We start from the raw sequence: 27,904 nt of genomic DNA, 5'->3' as shown, positions 1-27,904 counted from the left end.
ACAGAGGTCTATGCTCTAGCTCCACACTATGAGGCAGAGCGCTGTGGGAAATGTCTCCAACAGCCTGTTCCTCTAACTACTTGGCTCTCCACAGTCTTCTCCTGGAGGAAGTCAAAGGTTTTGAACTTTCAGAAATGGTAGACATTGCTATACATGGCCACTTATAGCATCCTCGTTTTATTTTGAAGAATTCTGCTATGTGATCAAAACAGAAAAGAATGTAGTTGATGTATTATATAAGGTTGAAATCATTTGACACAGTCATTGACTCTTGGAAATTTATTCTAAGATAATCAAAGGAAAGAACTAAATTCCATACAGGATGGTGTTTGCTGAAGAATTACCTACAACAGAAAAAAAAAAATGTAGATAATCTAAATAGCAGCAAGGTCACTATGGTCTTTCTTTTAAGCCATTATGAAGACCAAGTAGAAAGGATTATGCACAAATACATTTAGGAATACAGATTTTTATTTATTTTTTAGATTTTGTGATTTATGTCAAATTTTTAAAATTTTTTAAATTGATTTTGAGACAGGGTCTCACTATACGGGTCAGTTCAGGTTGCCTTAAACTCACTAGGTAGCCCAGGCTAACCTCAAACTCAAGGCAATCCTCCTGCCTCAGCCTCCTAAGTGCTGAGATTATAGGCATGTACCACCACACCTAGCTATGTCAAAGTTTTAAAGTACTTTTTTAAAAAGATCCTAGGTAGCCAAATTTGGTGGCATATGCCTGTAATTCCAGCATTCAGAGAGTGCTGAGGTAGGAGGATTTTAAGTTTGAGGCTAGCCTAGGCTGTATAGTGAGTTCAAGGCCAGCTTAGCTACACAGTGAAACACTGCATCAACGAACAACAACAAAAAACAATGCACATAATACACATTAGAAAAGATTCTATGTAAAATTTTAAATGATCTTTATAAAAATCATTTCTATAAAAAGGTAGGGGCTAAGGATGATAAAAGGAAGGAAATTCAGTTTGGGAAATTAAATTGTGAGTGAATTTTTTTTCTTTGTTCAAATATATGTATATATCTCACTACTATTTCTAAAAAAAAATACATTATGTCCAAAAAATACAGTTAAAAGTGCCTGAGGGCCAGGCATAATGAAACATGACAGCTAACGCACTTCCCAGCTATTAGGAAGAGGGGACCGAGAGGATTGTAAATTCAAGTTAGTGAGACTTTACCTCAGAATTTAAAAAAAGCTCTGGGATGCAGCACAGCATTCCCGAGGTTCAATCCTCAGTGTCACAAAGAACGGAGCTGGGGACAGATCTCCGTAACAGAGTTTGCACACAGCATGTGTGAGACCCAGCACCATTAAAAGAAAAAAAAAAAAAACAAACTAGAAGCTCCAACGTGTTGAGATAAGAAAAGCCAATCAAGGGTCTCTTGTCATAAATAATCTGTTATTTATCACTTTTAAAAAAAATCTTTCACCTGCTGTGTGGAATGAAAGGCAAAGCCACACAAATTACCTTTTCTTTTGAAGACAGCGTGGGATGTACAAACTTCCTGTACAGGAGGCTGGAGCCTTTTGTGTAGGGAGACAGCAGCCAGGCTACAAATGCTATTTTTAGTTCATAATAGAATGGAAACCTGGAGAGATAAGAAAACACGTGTCCCATTAGCTCCTTAGCAACTCTGCCGCGGCTCCACGAAGGACGAGACCCAGACTTGGCCTCCTCTCCTGTGCACGCCCCGCTGCAGGGCTCCTAGCTTCCCCCTCCGTCCAGCAGGGCCAGGTGTGCCCGGGCACTCGCCAGCACTCGCGTAGCGCAGCTGCGGCTTCTCCTGGAGGCTCGGCCCATCAGGCACCCCGAGGCCCCGGCAGCAGCTTGCTGGCCCAGCAGGCTGGGCTCTTGGAGGTTGATGTGTGGTTCCAGCTGCCGCCTGCAGGCCCGGAAGGGCAGGTCCCTGCTGCCACCCAGTTGTTCACCTGTTCCCTGTGGCCAGGAGCACGAATGCTTGGAGGGCTCCCACCGGGTGGAACTGATACGCCATTTCTAGTCTGATAGTAACACCTGGCCCTTCCTGGCTCTTTTTGGCCTAAATAGAGATACGGACATGAGATCAACTCTTGCCCAAAGGAGAATGCTCTTCACCCTACTCAAGTCAGTGCTGGCCAAGTACATCTTGACATTTTTGCTGCCAAAAGAAAGAGGAACGCAGAGTGCAGGTAACATCTGATTCTGAAGTCCTATGCACCCTTGAGCCCAATCATTTCTTTGTGCCAGGAACATTTTCCCAGCACCTGAATATGCCAGCTCGTGCCAGGTGCAGGCAGGTAACAATGAGCCAGGAAACCCCATCCTCTTCCTTCTTGGAGTGCCCCGAAACAGACAAGATTCTGACATCCCTGAACCTAGGGGACCAGTTAGAGAAACAAGAGATTGACACAATAATTACACCCAGGTCCTGGGGACATAGCTCAGTGGCATAAGCACCTGCCCAACAGGCTATAGGTCCTGAGTTTGATGCCCAGTACCAAAAATAAAAAATAATCACACCCACCCAGAACAGCAACCTGACTCTCCAGTCCCCAACCTGCTTGCCAGCAGAAGCATCACTCTCAGCAGGGAACCGAGGCAGCACCAAAACTGTCACTGGCAGACACAGGTTGTCATATAGAAGGTAAGACTGAGCAGGGCATTCTGCAGGTCCCTGGGTATCAGCAGACATCTGGAGCTGCTGGAAAATTTACACTGCATGCTTCAAGGGCTTTGCCTGCTGAGGTGCCAACTGTGAGAGAATTCTGACCACAGATGTTCATTAAAATCTTCCTGCCTAACATTCCCTGCCTTCTTCAATCCTTATAAAAGGGACCTGCTTTTCTCTGGCTCCTATAGATGGCCTTATTGCTCTCTGTCTGCCTGCATCCACACATCCAAATTCCATGCCACATTACCTTCGCACAGGTCCGGTAGTCTCTGCTGGCCTCCCCACCTCGCACTGTGTGTTATAAGAACAGTGTTTTGTGTGTATTTGACTCCCCCAAAGCCTCATGCAATCATGGCAGACTAGAGTTTGTGATTAACTCGTGATCTACTGGGATTATGGGTGTGAGTACTGTTGGGATTATGGGTGTGAGTACTGCTGGGATTATGGGTGTGAGTACTACTCCCAGCCTGTGGCGGATAGCCTGAATGCAACTTAAGAGAGACAGACCTGCTCTCTGTGGCCGTTTCTGCTGCTGCTGCTCCATTTTGCTCTCTGTTCTTTGCTGCAGCCATGAAAGGTCGCCTTCTGCCATGTGCTGCTCTGCCTTGGAGCCAGCTGAGTATGGACTGAAATCTCCAGCGACTATGGGCTAAATAAATCCTTCCTTCCTTCCTTCATTTTGGGTATCAGGTATTTGTCCCAGCAATGAGAGAAGAGTAACTGAGACAGTGCCCTAGTGGGGCTGTACTGGCACACAGAGGGTCTTTGCACACACTTCAGAGTCAGCCCCCTCAACTAGATGCTGCGCTACATGCACATAGCTCGGCAAGCAGAACTGGCTCTGAATTCTAGTGCGCACACCTCCTCAGTCAACTGGGGCCGGGGAAATAGCTCAGTAGAATAAGCGCTTGCCTGGCAAGCACAAGGGCCTGAGTTCAATCCCCGGTTCCAGGAAAAAAAACAACAACAAAAAAAACAGAAACCTCCTCAGCCAACTGAGCCAATTCCTCAGGACAGAAAGAACTTACCCACAAGGCCGGCTTTCCCACACAAACCTACCAGTCCAGAGCCCACACCCCAGCCACCTTCTCTGCTGAGGTCTCACATTAAAGGCCACTGTGCAAGTGTTCCAATCACCCCAGGACCAGGACCAGAACCAGACAGTCACAGAGAGCCACAGACAGCCCTTGTATCCCAGAGCCCTCAGAATTACCCAGACCAGCCAACCCCAAGCCCACTAACCCTGCCTTACCCACTCCTGGTGCAAACCCCACTAAAGCCTTTTGGTCCATTTCCTCCCTCTGCCTCCTGACCCTGGGGCTCCCTTGAGGCCTTGCACGCTGTGGCAGTTGCTTCTGGTTTCTAGGAATCTGCAGATTTAACAAACCTCTTCCATTTCTGTTTTTTTAAGACAGTCCCACTATATAGTTCAGGCTGGTCCTGAATTCACTACATAGCCCAGGCTGTCCTTGAACTTACAGTGGTCCTCCTGCCTCAGCCTCCCAAGTGTCAGGAATACAGACATCCCCCCATACACCAGGCTTAATTTCTTCCTTCTTGATAAGTGTTTCTATGGCTGCATGCCTTTCCACACATGATTTGAAAAAAAAAAACAAAAAACCTAGGGTATCCTTAAAACATGATGCTACGGGTTGGGATATAGCTCAGCGGCACAGTGCTTGCCTGGCAAGTGCAAAGCCCTGAGTTCGATTCCCCATCCTCCGCCAAAAACAAAACAAAACAAAACAAAACAAAACAAAACAAAACAAAACATGATGCTATGAGAGAAAAGGCCACCTGTGCGTGTCTGAGAAATCAGAAAAGTTAATCCTGCCCAGATAAAGAGCCAGAAATGAAAAGGAGCAATGTCTAGCAAGCCAACTCCAGGCCCTTTAATGCTCACACAGCCCCTCAATCAGACCACCTCCTTCTTTCCTCAGGAAGGTCTCAGCCTTCTGCTTCTGGCTCGCCCATCCTCTGTGGTTTCTCAGCAGCCAAGGGGCACTTGTGGTGGCAAGACTGTTTAATGTTTCACAGGCAGAAAGGAGCCAGGCTGAGAGAGCAGTAGCGTGGTGCTCCCACAGGGAAACACTGGTGATTAATGATGGAGGAACTTTTGTTTTGAAAACAACTATTTGTCAGTCCTGAGGGGAAAGCAAATGAGCCTGGCAAGCTCAGAAACCAGCATAAGATACACCGAGGATCCCAAGGGCATCTGCCATGCTGCAGTGCTTTTATTTATTATGTAAAAGAGGTATTTTTTATTAAAAAAAAATAGGTCATGCATGCACATAGTTCTTAAAAATGCATACAGCAGTCTCCCTCCCACCCCTGACCTTTGGTCCCTTTTCTATTATCAGCTGCTGGCGCACGCTTCCAGCATGGACTGGAGCCAGGCGCACACAATCGTGCCGATGCATACAACTCGCTTAACTGCCCTCCAGAGACGCAGCGGCATTCTGTACGCCCCCTCTCACCCTCGCTCCCCCAACACACACAATCCGCACTGTGCCTCAGGGACCGTCTCACACCAGCGCACAGAGCTGCTTCCTCTCTTTATGGCTCACGTGGGTGTGCAGGCATCTCCCTGGGTCCATGAATATTCATGAGGGGAACAATCTTTGGCATCTAGGCTGAGCTGCACAAGAACCTCTTAGTATGTTTCTCTACACACATGTGCAAATGCAACCGCAGAATAAATGCCCCAGGAGTAGAAATTCCGTGTGCACTTTCAATATAGACAGAGGTGGCCCCTCCATGCAAGCATGAATAAGAGACACTGAGTCCTTGAAGCCAGGCCCTCACAGGGACAGCCCACTGTTAAGAGCCTCTGCCCCAGGCTGTGCCAGGAGGGCTGTGAGATGCATTTGCATATTCAGCCTGAGTCGTCCTTCAGGTCGCCCAGGCCCCCTTTCCTCTCTGGCAGGTCTGCCCCCATCATCCTATTCCCTGAGCTCCTTTCAGTGCACCCTGTCCAGGCTAATGGGAAAATCTTCCTTCCTGCCAATCTTCTGGGTTCATCTCTTCAGCTATGTCTTATCAGACACACAGAGCAGCTCTGGTGACAAATTCAGAGGGCAGACCTCATTTAGAGTGACCTGCAGACCTGCCTGTTGGGTGCCATCCGCAAGTTGCTCTGGACTGGATAGGAGAGTGCTGCTCCCTGCTCCCCTGTTCCTCCAGGACAGAAGGAGCTTACACCGAAGGCATTTCAGGTAAGGGATGTTAACCCTTGTGATAGGAGAATCACAAAAGAATTGATTTGTTCCTTGTGTTGAAGGTGGCAAAAATATCAGCGCATTAAAAAAAAAAAAAAAATGCCATCAGAGCCTGCTAATTTCTAGGCTTTCCAAAACTTTGGTTAAAAATAGGCTCCCCCTCCCAGAATGGAGGATTGAACCCATAGGCTTCACACAGAGTTATATCTCCAGCCCTTTTCTAGTTTTAGCTTTGAAAGAGTATTATGGTTCATATATGGATATCCCCCCAAAGCGTCATGAAGAGGCGGCACTTTTGGGAAGGTGACTGGATTATGGGGGTCATACAGCTGACCTGGCATCAGGAGGTGGGGTTCAGTGTGCAGAGGCAGGCTTCTGGGGATGCTCTCAAGGTTTACGTCCCTTCTTGGCTCTTCCCTTCACTCTCTGTGTCCTGGCCACCCAAGGAAGACCCTTCAACTATGCCACGCCTGCATGCAGCCAGCTGGCCATGCAGGGATTGAAACATCTAAAATTGAACCAAAATAAACTTCTCCTCCTTTGTCTATTTTGAGACAGAGTTTCGCTGTGCAGCTCAGGCTGTCCTTGCGCTCACTCTGGGACTGCAGGCGTGTGCCACCACACCTGGCTTCTAAACCTCTCCTTTTAGTTGTAAGTGTTGGGTATTTTGTTCCAGCAACAAGGAAAGAGAGTAAGACAGAGAGGATCTTGCTAAATTCCCCAGGCTGGGCTTGAACTTGTGATCTCCCTGACTCAGCCTGACTCAGTGCTGGGATTACAAATGAGTGGCATCTCTGGCAAAAATAGGATCCTTTTGAATGGCTTTTAAAAGCAAAACCAGAATTTCCTACCATTAGCAGTCACTACATTTTCTTACTATTTCTTTCCTCTTGCTTTCTTTTTTTTCTCCCTTGCCTACTCTTACATACATGGATTATTGATCCATTCATTGTTTATTGATTAATCAATTCATTCTGTTGGGAAATCCTACTGAAGAACTACAAATTAAAAAGATACATGATGAATACTGTAGGGGCACCCACGTCGGGTTGGATACACCCTCGCCTTACCGTATTTGTCACACAGGAGGAAAGGTTTATATCGAATCTGGGGAAGCAAGAGAAGATGTGAAGGAGGGAGTGGGGGGAGGGAGACATGCACATACACCTGAGAAACAAGAATGTCACTGTTCAGTCACCAGCACCAAAGAAGAGAGGGCAGAGGAGATGGGCACCACCTACTTTGGCACAGAAGGAAGGATGAGATGCAGGAAGAGAGATGGATGTGCTTCAGCATCTGCGCCTCACTGGCGGTAGGAATACCCTGGGTCACTTTCTCCCCAGTGCTACTGAGGGATACAGCTCTGACTGGGCACCAGGTGCCTGCACAGAACCGGCACACAGCAGGTTCTAAAGCGTGCATGTACAAGACACCTCTTGGGCCCCATTTTCCGCAGTGTCCCTTTCTTTAGGCCATACTGGTGCTGCTTATGCTAAGTGGTCTCTAGATCACAGCTGAGTACTTAGTGCCCCGAAGGAAGCATCAAGTCATATGTGCTAAGCAATTTCTAGGTGGGAAGCCGACAGCTTCAGCATAAACAGTACTGAGGGGTCAGCTGGCAATGGGAAGAAGCAGAGTCCTTAAGCTTCCGTGGGATGAGGTCCTGAGGTGTCTTACTGCTTCCCTTCCAGAGTTTAATTTTTTAGCTTTTCTTTCCTCTCCATGAGCTACTCTTACATCCCAACCTCATTGCTTTCTCTTCTTTTCCTTCAGTTGATCAGAGACAATATCTATTGTTTGCTAGAAAGGATCCAGAAGCCCCAATAACCCATGGTCCACAGGCCAAACCCAATTATTTGTTTTTTTTAATAAATAAAGTTTTATTAGAACACTGCCACACTCACTTGCTTCTTATTATCTATAGCTGTTTCCATGCTGCACTAGCAGACGAGCTGCAATAATGATTTCATGGTCTTGAGAGCTCAAAATATTTACTATTTGGGCCTTGACAGTGTGTTGATGCTTGGTTTAAAGCCATTTCCTCTATTGAAAGCCCCTAAATCTCTCTTCCCAAAGGAAAGGAAAGTCCTATGTCTTAGATCAGGCTTTGTCAGGGTTCTGACGATGCTCTAAATTGAACCACTCAGATATGGGTTTCCTATAGGTCTTGGGACCTCATGGCTTTCCCAATACAAGCCACAAATGAAGTCTGCTTCTAGCCCACCTAATCATCCCAGGCTTCACCTAAGGGGTGGCGAAGGGCCCTACTCATTCCACAGTAAGACACCCTCAAAGAACCATGAGCTCTAGAAATTTCCTATGGGGAAAGGGCCCAGCCATCCCACATTTTCTCCATAGGTTCCCAGACACATGCACAGCACTGGGGAACCCAGGGAAGTTGTGGCGCCCCCACCTTGACAATATAACACCTCAACATTCTGGAGGGAGACCGGTCTTAAGAGTTGGTCACAGGATGAAAATACAAGTTACCTTCCACAGTGGTACCTCTAGCAATGGGAAGCGTACTACAAAGATCACTTACTCACCCCAACCCTAAGCCTGATGGCACTTCCGGCTAAGGGGACCAGGTGAGGGAAAAGCAAGGTATTCACCCATGTCAGAGGTCAGGAAGACAAGGAGATTCGACTTGTATCTGAAGAACACCTTTTACCAATTTATGAGACATACTTCAAATCACCTGCATCTGTGGCCTGAGGCATGGTATGAGGCTTCCGCCCCTTCGCTCCATTCCCCTCACACTAGGCCAAAGCACCCTGTAAGTGGCCCAATTCCTGGAGTACTTACCAGCAAAGGAAGATGTCTGTGAATGTCTCTGCTGTGGTGAAAAGTGCAAATATAATCCAGTACATCATCCACTTGACCTATTAAAGGAGAAAGCACAGAGCTAGTGCGAAAAATCAAGGACAAGTGGCTGCCTGACATCAAGTGGCACAGGCCTGGACAGCAGGTGCTGAGGCAGATTCCAGAAAGTGCTACCCACACTCTTTCTCACGCCTTGGGGCTGACAGCAATTGGGCTGTTTTACAAATGGTCAAACTTAAGGTCAAATCGCACCCTGGATAGCTTCTCACAGCCCTCAATGAGCAAGGGAGAGCTGCAGACCAAGAGTGACACAAGATTGAGTGATGTCATTTTCCTAGGACTAACATCAGAGGAGTAAATGCTCCAAGCCTCCTCTACACAGACACACCATGGGGGGATGACCTTTCACCAGGTCAGGCTCTGGGATGAAATGGCCACCATCTTCACAGTCACTTGCTTGTGAGAAGCCCCAGCATTACTGGGAGGAGAAAGCTTTCGTTACGTTTCTTTTATGTGACCCTCCTCTTCCATTCTATTGCCTCCCTTTCATGTGCCATTTCTCTTGAGCCATTGCAATGATCTCCTAATTGCTTCCTGTGTCTCCCAGTCTCCCCCTCAGCCACTTATCTTACAGGTCAGTGATGGAGAATCTTCTAGAGCTTTCAGTGGTACGAACAGCCTGCTTTGGCGCACATGCCAAAGGTTCATGACCACTGCTATAGGTCATCCCCATTCTACTCTCCCCGAAGTATGAGGTCATCAGACTACCATTCCCCCACTTCAAATCTTCCAGAATACAGAATAAAGTTCAGATTCTTTAGTGTATTCCTTCCACTTCCAGTAATGGTGGAACAGCTTGTACGTGAGTAACTCTGCTCCTGGTAACAGGGAAATCTCAACAAAATCTTTCAAAACAACCATTTGAAGGCATTAGAGAGAGCAATGAAATGCAGATAGAGACCAGAAGGGACTTGACCCTTATTTGCCTAAAAAACTAGAGAATGAATTTTGACACTTTCAGAGTTGCCAGAAGTTGGGAGAGGGAAAAAAATCCTAGCAAGAAGGAAACTTAGCAGAGCAGGCCCACCATGTCCTGTCTACATTAGAACTACAGCCTCATCTTGGTCTCTAGATCTCTCCCCTTCCCAATCTGTCCTTCTTATTCCAGTCAAAATGATCTTATTTCAAATGCAATGAGCTCTTTCTTAGCTTAACGTCTTCCATAATTCCCTGTTGTTAAAGATAAAACCTAAATTCCCTAAATTGGCTTTCAAAGCCTTGCATGAACCAGCCTTTAATTGTCCCCATCAAAGTGACCTCCACATAACTATGCTCTCCCATTTTCCACCCCAGCTATAATGAACCACTTTCAATTTCCTGAACAGAGAGTGTCTTCTTTTGTCTCCAGATTTTAGACCTTAGATCTCAGCCAAAATCAACATCACTTCCTCAGCAAATGACCAACGAAGTTCGGGTGAATGTGGAGGGCAATTTGGACAACTCCCTGAAAGAAGAGCAATTGTCTCCAATTGGCTAAGCCTGATCCTGTTGCCATGTATTGATATGTACACAGCTGGCTAGGACTTTTCCTTATCCCTTCAATTGGCCTTAAGCCATGCGTATCAGTGTAGCCACGATGCTGGTGGTAGTCTTTGAAGACAGCAGGCCTGTTTCCTGTAACTCCCACCTGCTGCTCCCTAGCGTGAGATGGGAAGAGATGGGATTAAAGAGCCAATGCTCCACATTGTCCGCTGGCATGGAGCCTCAGGATAGAAGCTAGGATTTCCTGGGGCTTGAAAGATTACACATCAGAGCGGAAGCATGGGACCCCAAAACACTAGATACCATCTCAATTATGTAATGCAGATCACTCTTTCTGCTTATCTTTCTCTCTGCATATTGCAGAGGTGATTTCAGGCCTCCTACGTAGCCCAGCTCGCACACTCGCCTACCTCCTGCCACTCTCACAGTCACTCATCTGCAAGCCACTCCTTTGTTCATGAGTGAATAAAACCCAGGTTGGGGCCTTTGTTCTGGATAGCTGTGATCATGGCTGGACTTAGAACCCTTTGCCTACCCAAAACTATAAAGATGCTTTAGTGTTTTTATTCTTGCTATGGGCTGAACTGGTTGTGGTAGCTTGGAATTAACTCAACAGGACTCAACTTATCCATGGGATTGTAAGTATAAGCTTCCTGTACTGAGATGAGGACCAGAAAGGGCTCTCTATAGTAATTCTCAGCTCCTTCTCTTCCCCTTGCAGTGTTACACGTGGTCCATACCCTAACACCTACCACATTGCTTTATTTATTTATTTGTTTATTAATTAGCAGAATAGATTTATTGGGGGAAAGAAAGCTACTGTGCAAGAGAGGGACAGGAGGGGGCCCTGAGGGGGTTGTCCCCTACCATACTTTAAAGGGGCCTGTTTACTCTTCTGTTTATGCTCCATTAATCTCTAGGACCCAGAACAGTTCCTTGCACACACTCAGCACTGAATGAACACGTCCAGAATGACTGCACTAGAATGTTGGCATGATGATTGGGAAGGGAAAGATGATTTCAAAAGGACCAAGAAGAAATATACTTTGGAACTACAGTCTGGGTGGCTTTAAGAAGAAAACAACGTTGCACAGATACGGGAAGAAAGGCTGTAGCCGAAGCTGGAGCGCAGGCAACTGGTGGTTATGGGGCTACTCAAGTAAAAGAAAGTCCTGTGTGCCACTTTGGGCCCGCCCTGGGGAGCAAGTCCAGGTGCGGTAACACATGCATGCCTGTAATCCCAGCACTGGGGAGGCTGAAAATAGGAGGATCACTACCAAGTCTGAGCTACGTAGTGAGACCCTGTACCAAATACATAAATGGAAAAAAAAAAAAGAAGAAGAAAGAAAGAACTAATTTAGGAAGAAGAGACTGGGCCCCATAAGGGCAGCCCGAGAGCCACAGGGAACACCCAAAGAAGAAGGCCCAAGATCCAAGGAAAAAGGCCTTGGGGTGGGGGAGGAAGGGGCTGCAGACCGGTGAGGGAGCCATGGCAGAGATGCAGCCTGAAGCACCAGGCTAAAGACATTTCTATCTCGTACTCCTTTACTTTAAAATACTTTCACCCTAAAAAAGGAGCTGAGAATGACTCATGGAGCCTAAGAAGGGAAATGGAAGCCTGGCAACTTGGAGACAGAAACCATATTCATCTGAAATTACCAGGAAATGTTTTTCACCGGCAGGCCTTAGAGAAACCAAATGACAGCTATTTTTGCCAAGGTTTGAAATAGCACATCCAAGTTTGAGGAATTCTGTTCAAATTGCAGGGGGTGGGGGGGAAGGAGGAGGAGGAGGAAGAGGAGAAGGAGGAGCACAGTGCTTTCCATGAGAATTAAGAGGGAAAGTGGGAGCTAGGACTGACCTGAGAGGTCGAGTCCAGCAGCAGCTATGGAATGGAAAGCTGCGAACAGCCTGGGAAGTCCCTCTGGACCGGGCAGGGGTGGGATCCTAGAGCGAGGAAATAGGAGAGGCTGTGACCTTTGGCCACAGCTTCAGTATTCAGAGTTGGGGGTGGGGATGGACCTGGAGGCTGTCTGTGGACCTCAGTGGCTCCCAGGCTCCTCAGTCCATTAGACCCTGCCCCTGGGGCTTGTACAGCCTGTGAAAGCCCCACTATGCGCTGTGGGTGCAGCAGGCTGAGCTACACTGCAGCTTCATGACCCTCTCCGCCCCTCCTCTAACCAGGCACACGGAAATTTCTCAAGCCTCTCACACTCCTCGCACACCTGGCCTCGCTTCAGACTCAGAGACTTCTCGGTTCCCAGTGACTGAGAAAGAAAAACTCTGAGCCTGGTTTGCAGAGGACTGCATCAGCTGCAGGCAAGAGCACAGCGGACAGCTGGTAATATGGCTGGGTTGCCTGGGAGAGAGAGGAGGAGGAGCAGGCAGTCCCTAGGCAGTGTGCTTTGTCTAGGAGAAAGGCGCTCAGTAACACATTTACACTGCCACCAGGTGTAGTAACCACATTTACCTGTTTCTGTACTCTTGATGCCCTGGCACCTGAAGGGGACATCACTGACAGGAGACTGACATTTGTCCCAGGGCGGCCAGTTCCTAGGGATGACACGATTGCCCCTACCCCTGCAGGAGCGCCCCATGCAGGTGCAAACCAGCCAGTCCAAGACTACAGCTCCTTCTTTGTGGGGCTGTCCAGGTTGAGCCAATATTCTTCCCCAGCCATGATGTCCCCGGCCAAGTACCAGAGGCAAGCAGCTGCTAGGGGAGGCTAGAACCTGCTGAAATTATTCAAACCAGCCAATCCCAAATCTGCCTTCCTGCTGTCTCTTTACCTTTCCCACACAGCAAGGGCTGTTGCCCGCACTCTGCCTCCTGGTTGGCTCTAGCATTTCCCGCAGGGCCCCACTTCTGGGGAGCTCTGAACACAAACCGCCCTTCCTGTAATTTTCATTGTTTGTGCCTGACCTCTCTTGAGTAGAACAAACCCCAGAAACTCCTGGCAAAGGTAGGACAGATGATGAGGTTTGCATAAGGGATGGGGCAGAGAGTGTGTGGAGATGGCCTGGGAATGATGCCAGTGAGCCCAGAGCACCAAGGCTTTGTGGTGCATGCTCAACCTTGCCAAAGGTCTCACAGCAGAGGGGACTCACAGTAACCAGGAGGATGAGACAACGGGGCTGTGGATGTCAGCCAGCTTCTTTCTTCAGGCTTAACAGAGCGTATTTAATCAGCCTGCGCACCAAGTGGCCATGTGGAAGTGGCAGGGACAGCACAAGGGCTCAGCCAGGTGGAATCCCTCTCACAAATACTGACCTGGCCCTGGCAGCCCATCAGAGCCCAAGCTGCCAGCAGCAGCCACCAAGCCTGTCCAAGATGGTACCATAACTCCAGGCATGACACCGGGCCCTTCTCTAACAGATGGTTCTTCTCTGGATTATGCATTGGCCGGCATGTGGACTTGCTTTTTCCTATTCCCTGGATTCTTGCAGCCACGCAGCGAGCTGAAGACTCAGGGATGAGTGCTCTCATCTTGGTGCCTCTCATGCTACGCTGCTTCTCGCCAAGGGCTCTCCACAACAGCAGAAGAAGTAAGGCAACAGGCTGACACTCCTGGAAGTCACTCATCTGCTCACTCCGCTGCCTGGAGACAGCCAGCCCTGCACAGTGCTGCCCAGCCTGGAGGACTCAGGAGAACAGCTAGGTGCAGTTCCTCCTCTGAGTTAGTGACTGAAAAATGCCAGGTACAAGATCGAAGGACATTAAGCCCAATGCCAGTGCCTTGCCACTCAACGTATGGCCCACAGACCCACTGCATGGATGTCACCTGGAAATGCAGTGTCCAGCCCCATCCCAGACCTACTGGATCTGAATGAGAATCTTAATGAGATCCCCATTCATATGCATGTCACAGTTTGAGAATCGCTGTTTAACACACAGCATTCCTGCTAAGCAGTCCCAACTGACTGGTCTCTGCCTTTTAATGAACTTCAGTACCTTGTTAGAGGATGTTCCTACTAAGGGATACAAAATAGTGCAATGAAATGAAAGCTGGCACGTGGCCATTTCAAGTTCCTCACACGAGGGCACAGATAATAAAGGGACATAGGTGCTTGGATGGCATGAATGATCCTGATTATGAAGGGGAACTGAGGTCACTGCTACACAAGGCAGCAAAAAGGAAGGCAGGTGAAAGCTGCAGGGTGTGGGGGTGCAGCCCTAGCACTGTTGTGTACAGAGGTAGAAGTCAATGGATCAGTACTAGAACCCTACAGAGAAAGACTGCCAAGGTCTTGGATTCTTAAGAATGAAGGTTTGGGCCACATCACTGACTATGGAATAAACTCCTGAAGTACTACCTGAAGGCAAAGGAGAACAGATTGCATAGTAAGAGAGGGAAGTATCAGGAAAACTTGGGAAAGAATGCACGTCTACGGAATGCTAGGTGTCCAGCACATCTGAATTATCTGGATATGCAGGTATCTTGTTTTTCCTTCGTGCTGTGCCACTTTACAACTTTTATAAGTTTTAGAAAACTGACTGCATTGAAAATGGTTTTGTCCATTGGGATGCAGTGAGTTTTATCCAGTGGAGGTATAATTGACTTCCTGTTATAGTTTGTGCCTAGATGCCCCTTAATGGGGGCTAGGCTTTTCAGAGATGGCTGAATCCAGAGTTTGTGATTGATTCAGGGTCCAATGCTGGGATTAAGGGAGTGAGTGCCATACCTGCCCTAGGCTGGGTGGCCTGCATACAGTGTAAGGGATGGAAAGGGGCTTGTTCTCTTTCCCTCCATCCCTCTCTGTCTGTCTCTGTCTCTCTGTCTGTTTCTGTGTCTGTCTGTCTGTCTGTCTGTCTGTCTGCCTCATTGTTTTTTCTGTCTTCTTTATCTGTCATGAATTGTTTCCTCTCTGTAATGCCCCCTGCCAACTGCCTTGGGCACAGCCAATTATGAATTATGAACTAAACCTTGTACAAATGGTGCCCTAAATGAACCTTTCCTCCTTTAACTTTGGGAGTTGGGCATTTTATTACAGCAACAAGAAAGGTAACTAAAATACTTTCCATTGCACCAAGAAATCAATTAACAAATTAATGTCAACATTCTAGACTGTCTAAATGTCTGTTGTTTAGAATCTCCTTTGAACTACTCTTTAATTCCTTATGAGTTCCCCTGTGAATTAATAAGTTAAGTAAAATCTTCAACATACAGTTTTTTTATTTATATATGATGATTTACACTGTTTAAAAAATTATCTTAACAAAAGCCATAAGTAGAACCACTAAGAAGAATATATGCAGTGTATTATTTGTTGAAACTGTACTTTCGATTTGATTTGAAACTGTCTCATTGCTTTATGTTTATCAATAAAACTTTGAAAAGAAAAAAAAAAGCCATAAGTAGTGCTATGAAATCCCAGTCAGCTGCATACAGACTTGAGTTTCTATCCATGTTTTTTCCTTTTTCATGGTATTTTAACTTAAATATTTTAAGTAATTATATCTCTTTTTTAAGTTTTTAAGTAATTATATCTTAATGTATTCTTTTTTTCCCCTGATACAGCATATAGACTAATGACAATGGTTTGCTTGACAATTTATTGTGTAGAATGCTCAACACTGAGCCAGGAACCTGTCACAACCAGAGGAGAGGAGGACTTTGCCCAGAGATGCTGGATCTGGTAATGAACTTAGTAACTGAAGAAATATGGGTTAGCAAGTGAGTGAGTCCTATAGAACTCTCCTCAGAAGTTTGTTTTTTAAAAACCAACTACAGGTAAAGTCTTCAAATGGCACCTGTAGGTTTTAGGCAGTCAAAGAGTCAGTCTAATTGCTATTTGTTTGTTCGTCTTCTCACTTGAATAGCCAGCATCCAAAGTCTACTAGATCCAGGGAACCTTCCAGCATTGAAGGTCGAACCTGTCATCTGGGTTTGGAAGAATCAGGTGGTCCCCTCCAGGTCCTGAACCTTCAGGCCATGTTCCAAGTGTACAGGCAGGCACAGCCAGTGTCCCCGACAGCCCAACCAGAGGCTTGCTGAGGCCCGAGCATGGCCGTTACCATCACTCAGCCTTTAGGATCTTCCCCAATTTCTAGTGATTTTTTTTTTTTTTTCCAGAACCAGGGATTGAACTCAGGTCCTTGTGCTTGCCAGGCAAGTGCTTATTCTACTGAGCCATCTCCCCAGCCATGTTCCCCAATTTCTGAGTGTCTTCCTCCAGCCTTCCAATTAATTCTTCAATTGCCCTTAACACCCTTTCTGTTTAAGATTTCACCCCAACACCCTGGCAGGTGCAACAACTTTGGGGAGATATAAGACTCTTCAGGCTAATATTAAGAATGTTTTTCAAATTGGCAATCTTGCTAAAAATATTGTCGTTACAGGGGGAAGGTAGGCCTGAGATGCTTCACAGCTGATAAGCAGCCAGTGATGTGGACGGTGGCCCATGGGCCACACCCTAGGGACTGAGGCCGACAGCACTAAAAACCTGTGGAGAAGCAGCTTGCAAGCAGGAAGAAGTACAAAAAGGAAACAGTGGAAAGAAGTCAGATTGTGAATGGTGTTAAATCCTGTATAAAGGACTTGGGCTTTAATCCTGAGACTGTCAATCCAGAGAAGTGAGATGGACAGAGTCCTGTCTTGAAAAGGTCTCTGAATGTTATGTAGACAGTGGAGTGGAAAAGAGGGATGGACAGGAGGCTGGCTAGGTATGGTGGGCAGGATGATTTGTCCCCGAGGATGTTCATGTCCTCATCCCCACATGGTACAAGTAAACGGGACTTTGTAGGGTTTTTTAATTAAAGACCTTCGTATGGGGAGAGTAGCCTGGACCAACATAATCCCATGCATCCTTCAAAGGAAAGGACTTTTCCCAGCTGATGAGAACCAGAAGTGACAATGGAAATATGTGAGAGCGGGAGATGGAATTATGTTGCCTTTGAAGAAAGATGAAGGGACACACGCCAAGGAGTGCAGGATGTGGACTCTCCTCCTGAGCCACCACTGGAACACACCCCACTGGATCCGAGCCCAGGGAGAGCTGGCAGGCTCCCGACCTGTGCAGTTGTAAGACAATCCATTTGTGTTGTTTTTAAGCGACCAAGATCATGATAACTTATTACAATGATAATAAGAAACCAAAATAGATATGGTGGCGCAGACCTGTAATTCCAGTGCTTTAGACAGCCAAGGCAGTAGAGCTGCAAGTGGAGCCCAGCCTGGACAACTTAGCAATACAATGAGATTCTCAAAAATAAATAAATAACGGTCGGCTATGCACCCAGTGCGAAGGCCACTGTGCACACAAAATGAGACTGACTCCATAGGGGAAGGAGCATATTTCAGAGAACAGCAACTCAGCAGGAAGAAACCTGGCATGAAAGATCAAGAAGGGCAAGAGGTGAAGAGACACAGTTCCCAACCCGATATATGTGGAGGTGGGAGGTGAGAGAGAGGAAATTTTTTCTTTTCTTTGTTTTTTTTGGATACATGGTCTTGCCCTGCAGTTCAGATTCATAGTGATCCTCCTGTCTCAGCCTTCGGAGTACTGGGATTATAAGCTTGTGCCAACACACCTGGTTCTGGGGCCACACTGCATGGTGTCAGCACAGCATGTAGTACAGGGGATCAAACTCAGGACCTTGGGCTTGCCAGGCAGGCCCTTATGCAGTCAAGCTATCTTCCAGGCCAAGAGGGGAAACTCTCAGATTTCCTCTCTTGGGCAAATGGGGTTATGAATCAAAAAGGCTGCCAGAAGAAGAAAACAGGATTGTGAGTGTGTAGGACACGTAAGAGTGACGACGTGTGAGCGTGTATGACTGTGACAGTGAGTGTGACCCTGTGTGACGGTGTGAGCACAGACAATGCGCCTATTACTCAGCTCCTTCTTCCAGTTCCAGTTGTACCCAGAAACCCGCTAATCTCATCGCTGCAGCCTCCCCCAGGAGAGCCAGCAAGCCACTGCCCAGCCAACAGTAACAGCTGCCCTGCTTGTCAGTGACAGCCGGGTTGCAATTAGCCAACCGCCGCCCAATCACAAACCAGGCCTCTGTGCATTTAGTCAGCACAAATAATTCACCAGGGTTTGAGCTCTCCCTGTTCCCTGCTAAGCTAAGAGAATTTTCAGCCCCTGCAAAGTGGAGGGTCAGCCCTTATAGCCTAGAGGCCCTGGTCTGACCTCGTCCCTGGCACAGGCACCTTGTGCTGGAGGTGGGAAGAGGCCAGAGAGGGAGGGTTGGCAGAGGGGGCCTGAGGGCTTAGTCAGGGCCAAGTCAACTGAGAACCAGGAGGTTCTGTGCTGCAACTTTTCAACTACGTATAGTGCACGCGGAGGCTCACGTACCCTGGGCAGGGTCTCCAGGGGAGAAATCACTCCTTCAGGGGTCCTGTGAGGAGCACCAAAATAAGGCTCAGTCAAGTAGTTCTGGGAAGCTTGGGAGGAAGAGGGAGGTGATCTGGAGGTGTCTGGTGTCATCATAAAGGCTGCTTGGGAAGCCTAAGACAATAATGACTTTCAAAGCCTGCTGTGTGGGGTGTGTGTGTGCATGTGTATGTATAGGGGAGGGGGTTGTAGGGTGTGTCACTGGGGACTGAACACAGGGATTTTGCACAGAGTTACATTTTTAGTCCTTTTTATTTTTTATTTTGAGACAGAATCTCAGTAAGTCATTAAACTGCCCAGGCTGGGTTGGAACTTGGGATCCTCCTGCCTCAGCTTCCTGAGTGCCGGGATTACAGGCATGAACCATCATGCCCAGTTTGAATTATTTCTTCACCTACTTCTGACTTGCTTTCTTTATGAAAAACATAGAAGGATCATTGCTGTCCACCCTAGAGCTCAGATCAAAACACTGAGGGCCTTGGAGGTTCAGAAGTTAGAGCCTCAATTTGACCTCAGTCCCTTTCTGCCCAAATCCACACACTTCGCCCCTTTTTCTGGGTCATATTCTACATGGGGAAGGTCCCCTTCTCTCAGCCCTCACTGCAGCATGGATTTGTCACCTAGAGGTTGTTATGGATCTCCTGCTAGAGGTGGCCAGCACCTCCAAGGACTGTACTTAGAGTCGCCATCACCCGTGCTCATTGGCCTAATTCTCTGACCAGGGAGAAGTCCCAAGCCCCTTCCCTATGCTCGGCATGGTGATGTGGACAAACAGCTCCTGCCCTCAAAGCTTCAACAGCAACAGGGCTGGAAGCACAGGATGTTGGAATCACTGACTAAAGTAGGGTCAGGACAAAACCCAGGTCTGTAGAGCTCTAGGACCTGTGCACCCATCCTCGAGGCCAAGCTGTCCCCAGGGACACACTTGCAGGTTTTCAGAGTGTCCTGCACACAGGCTTGTGGCAGGGCAGGACTCCCCCATTCCAGGTGCCTTCTCTCCCTGGGGGCCTCGGTGCTTTTCTCCCTGCAGCACTGAAGGCCTAGCAGGGGACCGATGCAGACAGGACAGGGCTCCCGAGAAGCCTTGTGGAAAGTCTGCCTGCTCCCAGTGTCCTCACCAAGGAGGGCACCCACCTTCTGCAGTGGTGCAGCCGGTGGCAACCTCCGCCCGCCCCCATCAGTCATCCCCTCCAAGAGGAACAGCTCTACTTACATATTCCTTAATATCCTTCGACTTCACAGCCTTGTAAGAGTAATATGCAGGGTAGAGGGTGCCAAATATAAGCCTAGAGGAGAGAGGAAAAAGCAGAAATGTGATTTTTGTTCATCCTGTTTGATGGAAAATGTCTCCCTGATGCCAGCAGCAGTTCTCCAAGCCACAGAAAAAGCTGCTGCGGGGCCGACTCATCTTCATGAGCACTCTGAATGCTTCCTGCTCATGCCTGGCTGACTGGCAATCCCCGTTTCCCAACGCCGCCCACTTCCTTCAAACAGTCTTTGGCATCACGGAGACCAAAACTGAGGTGATCCGGGCAGCCCAGCACTGCTGCGCAGCAGAGACCGAAATCAAAGGCCAGTGCTCCCTCCCTCCTGCTAGTGATCCTGCAAAAAGCCTGCCAGCTCAGGCTCAGCCTCAGCCTCCTGTGAGCAGAACCAACCTTTCAAATTGTAAATCTGGATAAGTCAACGCCCCCTCCCACCAACACATCCTTACCCTGCTTCTCACTGGTCTTAAAATGCAGAAATGAGGGTCAGGGAGATAGCTCAGCAGTCTAAACACCTGCCTGGCAAATGCAAGGACCCAGATTCAATCCCTGGTACCACATGCTGTGCCGGCCCCACTCCAGGCACGCTGTGAAGCCACGGAAATTGGATGTGGTAGTGCACACCTGTAATCTCAGCACAGGGGAGACTGAAACAGGAGTATCACTACGAGTCCAGGCTACCGAGTAAGACCCAGTACCAAAAAACAACAAACGAAACAAAACAAATAAAAAACTCCACAGTGCTCCACACTGTCAGTGACCAGTTGGACCCTCAGCCCTGACTCTAGGCTGGACCCTCAGCTACGCTTCTAAGAACTGGTGGGATCATAGCTCTGCCGGCCCTCTTTCTCTCCACTTTGTCTTTGCCTGTCCTGTTCTCTCCTGGAATCTCCTCTCCCCTTTATTCGTTTAGTTTGCACTTGTTCAGCCATCAGGTGGCATCTCCAGAATGACTTCTTTACTTTAGAAGCCTTCTCTCACCTCCCAGACTAGGTCAACCCTCCCCACTACTCTCTCAAAGTGCAATGTACATTTTATCAGGTGTGCTTATAACAGACTGTAAGTGCAGAGAACGGACCTACTTTGCTCAACGTGTCCTCCCAGCACCCATCACATAGTAGGCCATCAAGAGATATTTTTAAATAAACGAATGGATAGAATGTGCCCAGGAGGGCATCATCCTTTTGCCTGACTCATGAGGGCACTGAGTTGTCCAGCTGTCAGCTCAGTTGCAAGCCAGTTCATGCAGGAGCACCCTGGCCCAGGCCTCCCAGGCACCTGCATCCCCTGAGTCAAGCCCACAGAGCTCCTCTGGGCTCGCAGCAAGGAAGCCCAAAGTCAAGGCTGTTAGAAGTCAAACAGAGACTCCTCACACATGCAATTTTACTAAGAACTGGGGACACCTTTGCCATGAACACTGTGGCCAGGAACACCAGCTTGCCCTGCTGAAGAAAATACCTCAGCGTTACCATTTAGGGAGGAATGACTTAGACTGGCTCATGGTTTTGGAGGTCTAAGTCCATGGCAAGCTGGTTCTAAGACAGAAACTGCCTGGCAGAAAGACACAGTAAAGGGAGGCTATTCACGCAGAGAGGAAGGGGCCAGGGAGCAGACAGAGCCCCCAAATCATGCTCTCCTCACCCCCCAAAACATACCCAGAAGTGTGCTCTTGTAATTTCCTGTGTGTCTCTTAAATCAATCAAGTTGACATTCCAAATTAACCAAGAAAACAAAGTTAACCATATCAAGTCAGTTTTGACACAGGAGAAAGGAATGTTCAGACTCCTGGCTTCCACCAACCTATCTAAGCACCTTACAGGCCTTATCCCAGGCAGACTGCCTTGGCTGAGGGAACCCTGTACACAGATGGGACTGCAGTGCTCAGAGCCACTTGCCTGTCTAACTCATGACCATGAAAGGGGAAAGCGAGAGCCAAGTTGGCCTTTTCCAAGCCTGGCTTTCTGCCCCTATCATCCACCGCCTTAGAAAGTAAGGCTGTTTTCTAGAAAGACAGAGGTGATAGAGATAAGCCAGCAAAGGGGACAATGAAAGGCTGGAAGGAAAGGGGGAAGTAGGATGGGGGTGGGAGGGAGAAAATTTAAGAAAGAGGGGTGGACAGCAGTGCCAAAGGCAGCACACAGGCCAGGATGCATGGCCCAAGGGTGTTCTTGGGTTGTCACCAGACTCTGGTGAGAGAGATCTCTAAGCTACGCCAGCCTGCCGCACTCTGAACATCTTTGGAACATCTTCGGATCAGGCTCCTCTCCATTTCACAGAAGCACAGATCCTTGCACCTTTCATTTGGATGCTCAGCCCTGTGTCTGCCCCTCCCACAAGCTCCACAAAGCCAGGCTGGTGTCTGCCTCATTCTTAGGAAGTGCTTGCTAAGTGCGAGTTCACTGCATAAAGTTGCAGAGCATGGAGACATGAAGTAAGCACCATCCAGGGACGCTCATGACCTTGGGACTGAGGAGGTCTCTGCAGCTGGGTGGACGCCAGACAGCACCAGGCTGAATCAGCAAAGCCTCAGCAACAAAGCCACCAACTCCAGGGAAATAAACACACCACTCCTTGGGCACAGATGCCCTAGTTATTACCCGCATCCTCAGGCTGCTTTGCAGCCTCCACTGCCTGGAGGTAGTGTGTAAGCAGCAGCAGAGGAATCCAGCAGCCAACTGATTGGTCCTCTGTGAACCCTAACAGGCCAAGACACTTTCTGAGGTCACAGAGCTGGAGCGCTTCAGGGCATCCAGACAGGGAAGCTTGGGCTCAATCTGCGGGACTGGTTCCTAGCACCCCCACTCCCTCCAGCCTGGGGCCTATTTAAAAACACTGGCCAGCACATACCTAGAATCCAGTACTCTGGAAGGCTGAGGAAGAAGGATCACAAGTACTAAGCTCAGTCTGGGCAAAGAGTACTACTTTATACAAAGAGTACTACTAATAAAGTCTTTAAATTATACTATTGTTAGTGAGTGCTCATTAGTGCCAACTACTGTTAAAAAAAAAAAAAAAAAGGAGGCTGGCCACACTTTGCACTAAGCCTCTTAATCCTCTTCCATCATCTTCAATAAGAATTCTTACTGCCCTCTTTTACAGCCTGGGACAATAACAGTGTAAGGGCATTACTTGCCCAAGGGGATGCCACAGCTGGGAACCTGGCTGACTGTGGACCTGCCCGGCCACCTGCAGACACAGCCTGCCTTCTTGGTCCTCCCAGGGCTGCCTGCCTGAGGCTGTCTCTCTAGGATACCACAGAGGGCTGGTGCTTAGTGGCGCCTGTGCCCAGAACAGCCCTCGCCCAAGTCAGTGCTCGGTAAATGTCTGTTCAGTAAATAAAAGATCAGAAGACTGCAACTTCTCTCCAAACCTGCTAGACCCTCATAACTCTCCAGAGCCAAGGAGGGAAGTCGTAGAATAGTTAGGAGGGCAGAAAGGTTAGTGAATGCGGCAGGGCCACTGTCACAGTGGTGGAAGGCAGGATGTCGTCTCCGGGCTCAGCCTCCCGGGGCGTCGTGCAGTCCCTGAGCTCTGCACTCCCACCCCCATCATGTTTTATGCTCATGTTGTCCGTCACACAGCCAGCCTTGACTGTCTAGGCCCAGATGTCCCCCTTAACAATGCATGGGACCAAACTGACTGTGTCCAGCTCCTGTTTTAAATATATGCAATGATTCCAACTTGCTTCAAAGGCTGCAAGGCCCTTGTGTTTGGGGAAGACTGGTTTAGTCAAGGACACTTTCAACTCTACCTACTCTTCTTAAGCCCCCTCTCTCCTAGAATGTTCCTGTATAAATCTGCCTGACACAGTATCACATAATTCCTGGACTCCATAATTCCTGTATTCCATGTAGCAAATCATGTAATTACTTGCTCTCAGCTTTGTACTTCTTGCTTGCAAACCATATTTAAGCTGAACTCTGGGCTGGTGATTTGAACCTCTGGGTTTCCCATAATAAAAGTTGCCTTCTAACTTCTCAGTGCAAAGAGGCTTCCATTGGGATTGATGTTGGTTTTTCTGTTACAGTCCATTTCCTGAACATCACCTCCCACCCTGCTGACCAGCTCCATTATCCACCAGCCCTGAGCCTCCTGTCTCTGTCTTTTATTCTTCCTGACCCAAGTTAGAGGCCTTCATCCAGCCTCACTACTTGGCTCAGTTACTGTTCTCTTGTTGCTGGGACAAAATACCTGACACCCAAAATGAAGGAAGGAAAGATTTATTTAGCTCATAGTCAAAGGAGGTTTCAGTTCATACTCAGATGGCTCCAAGGCAGGGCAGCACAGGGCAGAGAGCAGCCATTCAAGGTGGTGGCAAAGAACAAGAGAGCAAAGGGGGTGGCAGCAGCACAGGCATCTAGCCAGCCTCTGTCCTCTCCTTACACTGTAATGCAAATTACCTGCACCAGGGCAGGTGCAGCATCCACACCCACAGTAATCACAAACTCCAGAACCCATCCTGTAACTGCAAGAGGCTTTGGGGGGATGCCTAGACACAACCATAACACTACCCAACCTTTTTCCCAGCTGCAGTACCCAGAAGGGATCAGAGAGCTCACATGAATACCATGCTCCAGTGCAGTGGATCCCAACAGGGGCAGCTCACCTTCCTGGGGACTCTGGGTAGTGTATGGAGATGCTCTGGTTGTCATGACCAAGAGGCTGCTGTGCACATCCAGTCGGTAGAGGCCAGGGATGCTGCTAAACTGCCCACAATGCATAGGAAACACCCTGACAACAAGGAATTATCTTGCCCCAAAAGTCCACAGTGACACTCTGCAGAAATGCTGGTCTAGTATGGTTTTTGTTTGTTTTGTCTTTTTGAAACAGGATCTCACTATATTATATAATTCAGACTGGTCTTGAGCTCACTTTGTAGTCCAGGCTAGACTCAAACTCAAAATGATCCTCCTGCCTCAGCCTCCAAAGTGCTGGGATCACAGGAGTGTGCCTCCACACCCGGCCCTAGTATGGATTTCTGGTCCTCAGGTCAGGGACATATCTCTTGACATTTGGCCTTAAGAGTTTAAAAAAGGCACAGTGTCCCAGGAAACAGAGAAAAAGCTCAGATAGGAGGGGACAGCCTAAAATGACAGGCCAGTGTCAGGAAAACACCACTCTGAAGCAAGTGCCTGGAGCTCTGACAGACAGAAAAGAGACAGCACTTGCAGAAGCTAAGCCCACGTGTTGCCAAGGAGGGATACAGCAGCCAGCACTGGCCAAGGGCTCAGCTAAAGCTCTGGCCCTACAGATGCTGACTGTGGCCAAGACGTCAGCAAACCACAGAACAAGCCAGGATTTTCCAAGTTTTCTCAGGCACCTTAGAGTGAAAGCAGTACTTTCTCAGACCCAAAATATGTTGACGTTTTAAAAGCCAATGCTAGCAATACTTTTAAAATGTACGTGGAAATAGCAAGCCTGGTCTACACAGTTGTTTATATCCTCATAGGACAAACTGCGCTGAAGGAACAGGGCCTGAAGGCTTCTGGGATGCTTAACTTCTTGACCCGGGCAGTGGCTACCCAGGGCTGCATTGTAATTACAAATGTATACTAAAGTTTACATACGTGTCCTATGGGCTTCTCTGTATGTGTATGCTTCCTTTCAACTTTTTAAAAAAATAGTTTGCCATATCCAAGAAAATGAAGTTGCAACTTAAGTTCTTCCAGTTTTTGAAGGCATAATGTTTCACACCTGAACACTGCAAAGTGTTAATGTTTATACTGATTGTATTTTGTGCTTCTAGTCTTAATAAAAATACATAATTTAGCATTATTGCTTTGGGAATGTTTTTCTAAAAGCTTGTAAGTCAATTTTTATCATCTTTTAAAAAATTTTATCATCTTTTTATGAGAATTAATCTCCAAGACTATCTTTGCTGTCTGCTATAACTGCAGAATGCTTTTTTGGTCCTTGTGTGCTTTTTGGCATCCTACTGGATATGCCATTGTTTTGTTTTGGCTTGTTTGTTGACTTATTTATTTGGTATTTTTGAGACAGGGTCTTGCTCCATAGTTTAGTCTGGTCTTGAAATCACCATGTAGCCCCAGGTAGCCTTGAGTTCACAGCAGTCCTCCTGCCTCAGCCTCTCAGAGTGCTAGATTATTCCCAGAGAGATGGTGCATGCCACCCCATTTTGCCTGCCATTGCTTTAAATATGGGAAGGTATTTTAAACATGCCAGTCTATTTAAAGTCCCTTAGATCCTTTTCCTCTTCTCCAGAAGTCACTGCTACCATGAGTGGAATTTATTATTCCATCATGTTTTATGAACTACATGAGTTGGGCATAAACAGAAAGAAGCACTATGTGTTACCTGTTTAAGCACTGCACAAACAGAACCACACTAGATGCATTCCCCTGCAATGTTCTTTTCATCAACCTTATGTTGTTGAAATTTGATGACTGATGATAGTTGCCCCACCAGATCATTTGAAATCACTCTGCTCTCTTTCACTGTATGAATGTATCATAGTTTACTTATCTACTCTGTTGATGCATGTTTCAATTATGGCCAATTTTCCCTCATTACAATCAGAACTTTGATAAATACTCTTACACATGCGTCCTTGTGCAATCTGAGGCCTTCTTTATTTATTTTTATTTTTATTTATTTATTTATTTTTTTTAAGACAGGGCCTTGCTATGTAATTCAGGTTGTCCTTGAACTCACTATGTAGCAGTCTAGTCTCAAACTGGAGACGATCCTCCTAAATGCTGAGATTACAGGTGTGCAGCACCGTACCTGGCCCTTTACGGCCCTCTTTAGAACACACAGTGTAGAACTGCTAGGTCAAAATGCACTGCGTTTTCCACCGTGTCATACAAAATTACTTGGTAGAGTTGCACCAATTTACTTTTCTTTTTCTGCAAGTATAAGAGTTCCAATTGCTCCAGTCTTTCAAAAGTTATATAGTTGGAGATTTTAAGTTTTTGCCAGTCCAAAGAGCGTGAAAATGGTGTCCCATAATTACATTTCCTCAGTCACAAGTGATGTCAAAAAAAAGTTTTACTCCTACTGGCCATCTGAACCGCTTATGTGGCTCCATTATGTTACCCTCTTCTCAGCAACTTTCAGGGATTCCTTGCAGTTTCTGAGTTTAAATCTTTTCTTGGGCATATGTATTGCAAATATATTTTCCGATCACCCCCCTTTTTTTTGGTACCGGGGATCGAACTCAGGACCTTGCCAGGCAGGTGCTTATGCTGCTGAGCTATCTCCCCAGCCCCATACGCTTCTTTAAGTTGGTCTGTGGTATTCTTTGTTGTACAAAATTTTTAAATTTTAGATACAAATATGCTGGCTTTTTATACTTTGTTTTTAGTTTTACTTTTATGTATCATGTTGAGGATATAGCTCAGGGCAAAGGCTCTGAGTTCGTTTTCCAGTACCACCATGAAAAATTAAGTTTTTAACTTTTGCTTTTCTTCAACTAGATCTGAATTCATCTGGATTCTATCTTTTTTTTTTTTTTCAGAACTGGGGATTAACTCAGGGCCCTGCTCTTGCCAGGCAAGTGCTTATTCCGCTAAGCCATCTCCTCGACGCTTGGAGTCTATCTTTATAGGGCTTCATTTACTTTTTTCTGTGTGCACCCCATTGTCTCAGGTACATTTAGCGAACCTTCCCTGCTGCTGTGCAGCATTACTCCTTTATATGTGATTTTCTGACATGATCAGGTACTACTTTCAACTCTATTTTGCTGACCTACTAACTGCATGTGCGCTAGAGTGTCTTAATAGTAACTAAGATGTTGACGATCTCAGGTTCACAGCAAATCCTAATGTTTTTTAAACTCTCTTAGCTATTCTGGGCCCTTCGGTATCCTGCATCATTTTCAGTGATAACTTGCCAAATTCTGTGAAAAAATCTATTCAGATTAAATAGGAATATCAGGTTTTCTGCATGAACATTGTCTCTTCCATTTCTTCATGCTTTTGTTTTGTTTTTCTGAAACAGGGTCTTGCTATGCAGCTCAGGCTGGCCCCAGACACCCAGCGATCCTCCTGCCTCAGGCTCCCAAGTGCTGTGATTATAGGTGTGGGCCATCA

The 27,904-nt window shown here is 47.2% G+C and overlaps 1 protein-coding gene across 4 annotated transcripts in view; it reads right to left on the bottom strand.

Moving 5' to 3' along the window:
* The window catches only part of Reep1 (receptor accessory protein 1), a 108,068-nt gene that overhangs the window by 30,970 nt on the left and 49,194 nt on the right, over positions 1–27,904 (bottom strand). For all 4 annotated transcript variants that reach the window (XM_023702930.1, XM_023702931.1, XM_023702932.1 and 1 more), the window contains exons 2-4: positions 19,802–19,874; positions 8,693–8,769; positions 1,487–1,607 (exon numbers count right to left, since the gene is read on the bottom strand). In XM_023702930.1, the coding sequence (XP_023558698.1) occupies positions 1,487–1,607; positions 8,693–8,769; positions 19,802–19,874 (271 nt within the window). The remainder of the gene's footprint in view (positions 1–1,486; positions 1,608–8,692; positions 8,770–19,801; positions 19,875–27,904) is intronic.

The sequence above is a fragment of the Octodon degus genome, unplaced genomic scaffold, assembly GCF_000260255.1.
Source record: "Octodon degus isolate 3935 unplaced genomic scaffold, OctDeg1.0 scaffold00162, whole genome shotgun sequence".
Classification (NCBI taxonomy): domain Eukaryota; kingdom Metazoa; phylum Chordata; class Mammalia; order Rodentia; family Octodontidae; genus Octodon; species Octodon degus.
The sequence above is the reverse complement of the archived record's forward strand: the minus strand, read 5'-3'. Positions and strand labels throughout refer to the sequence as shown.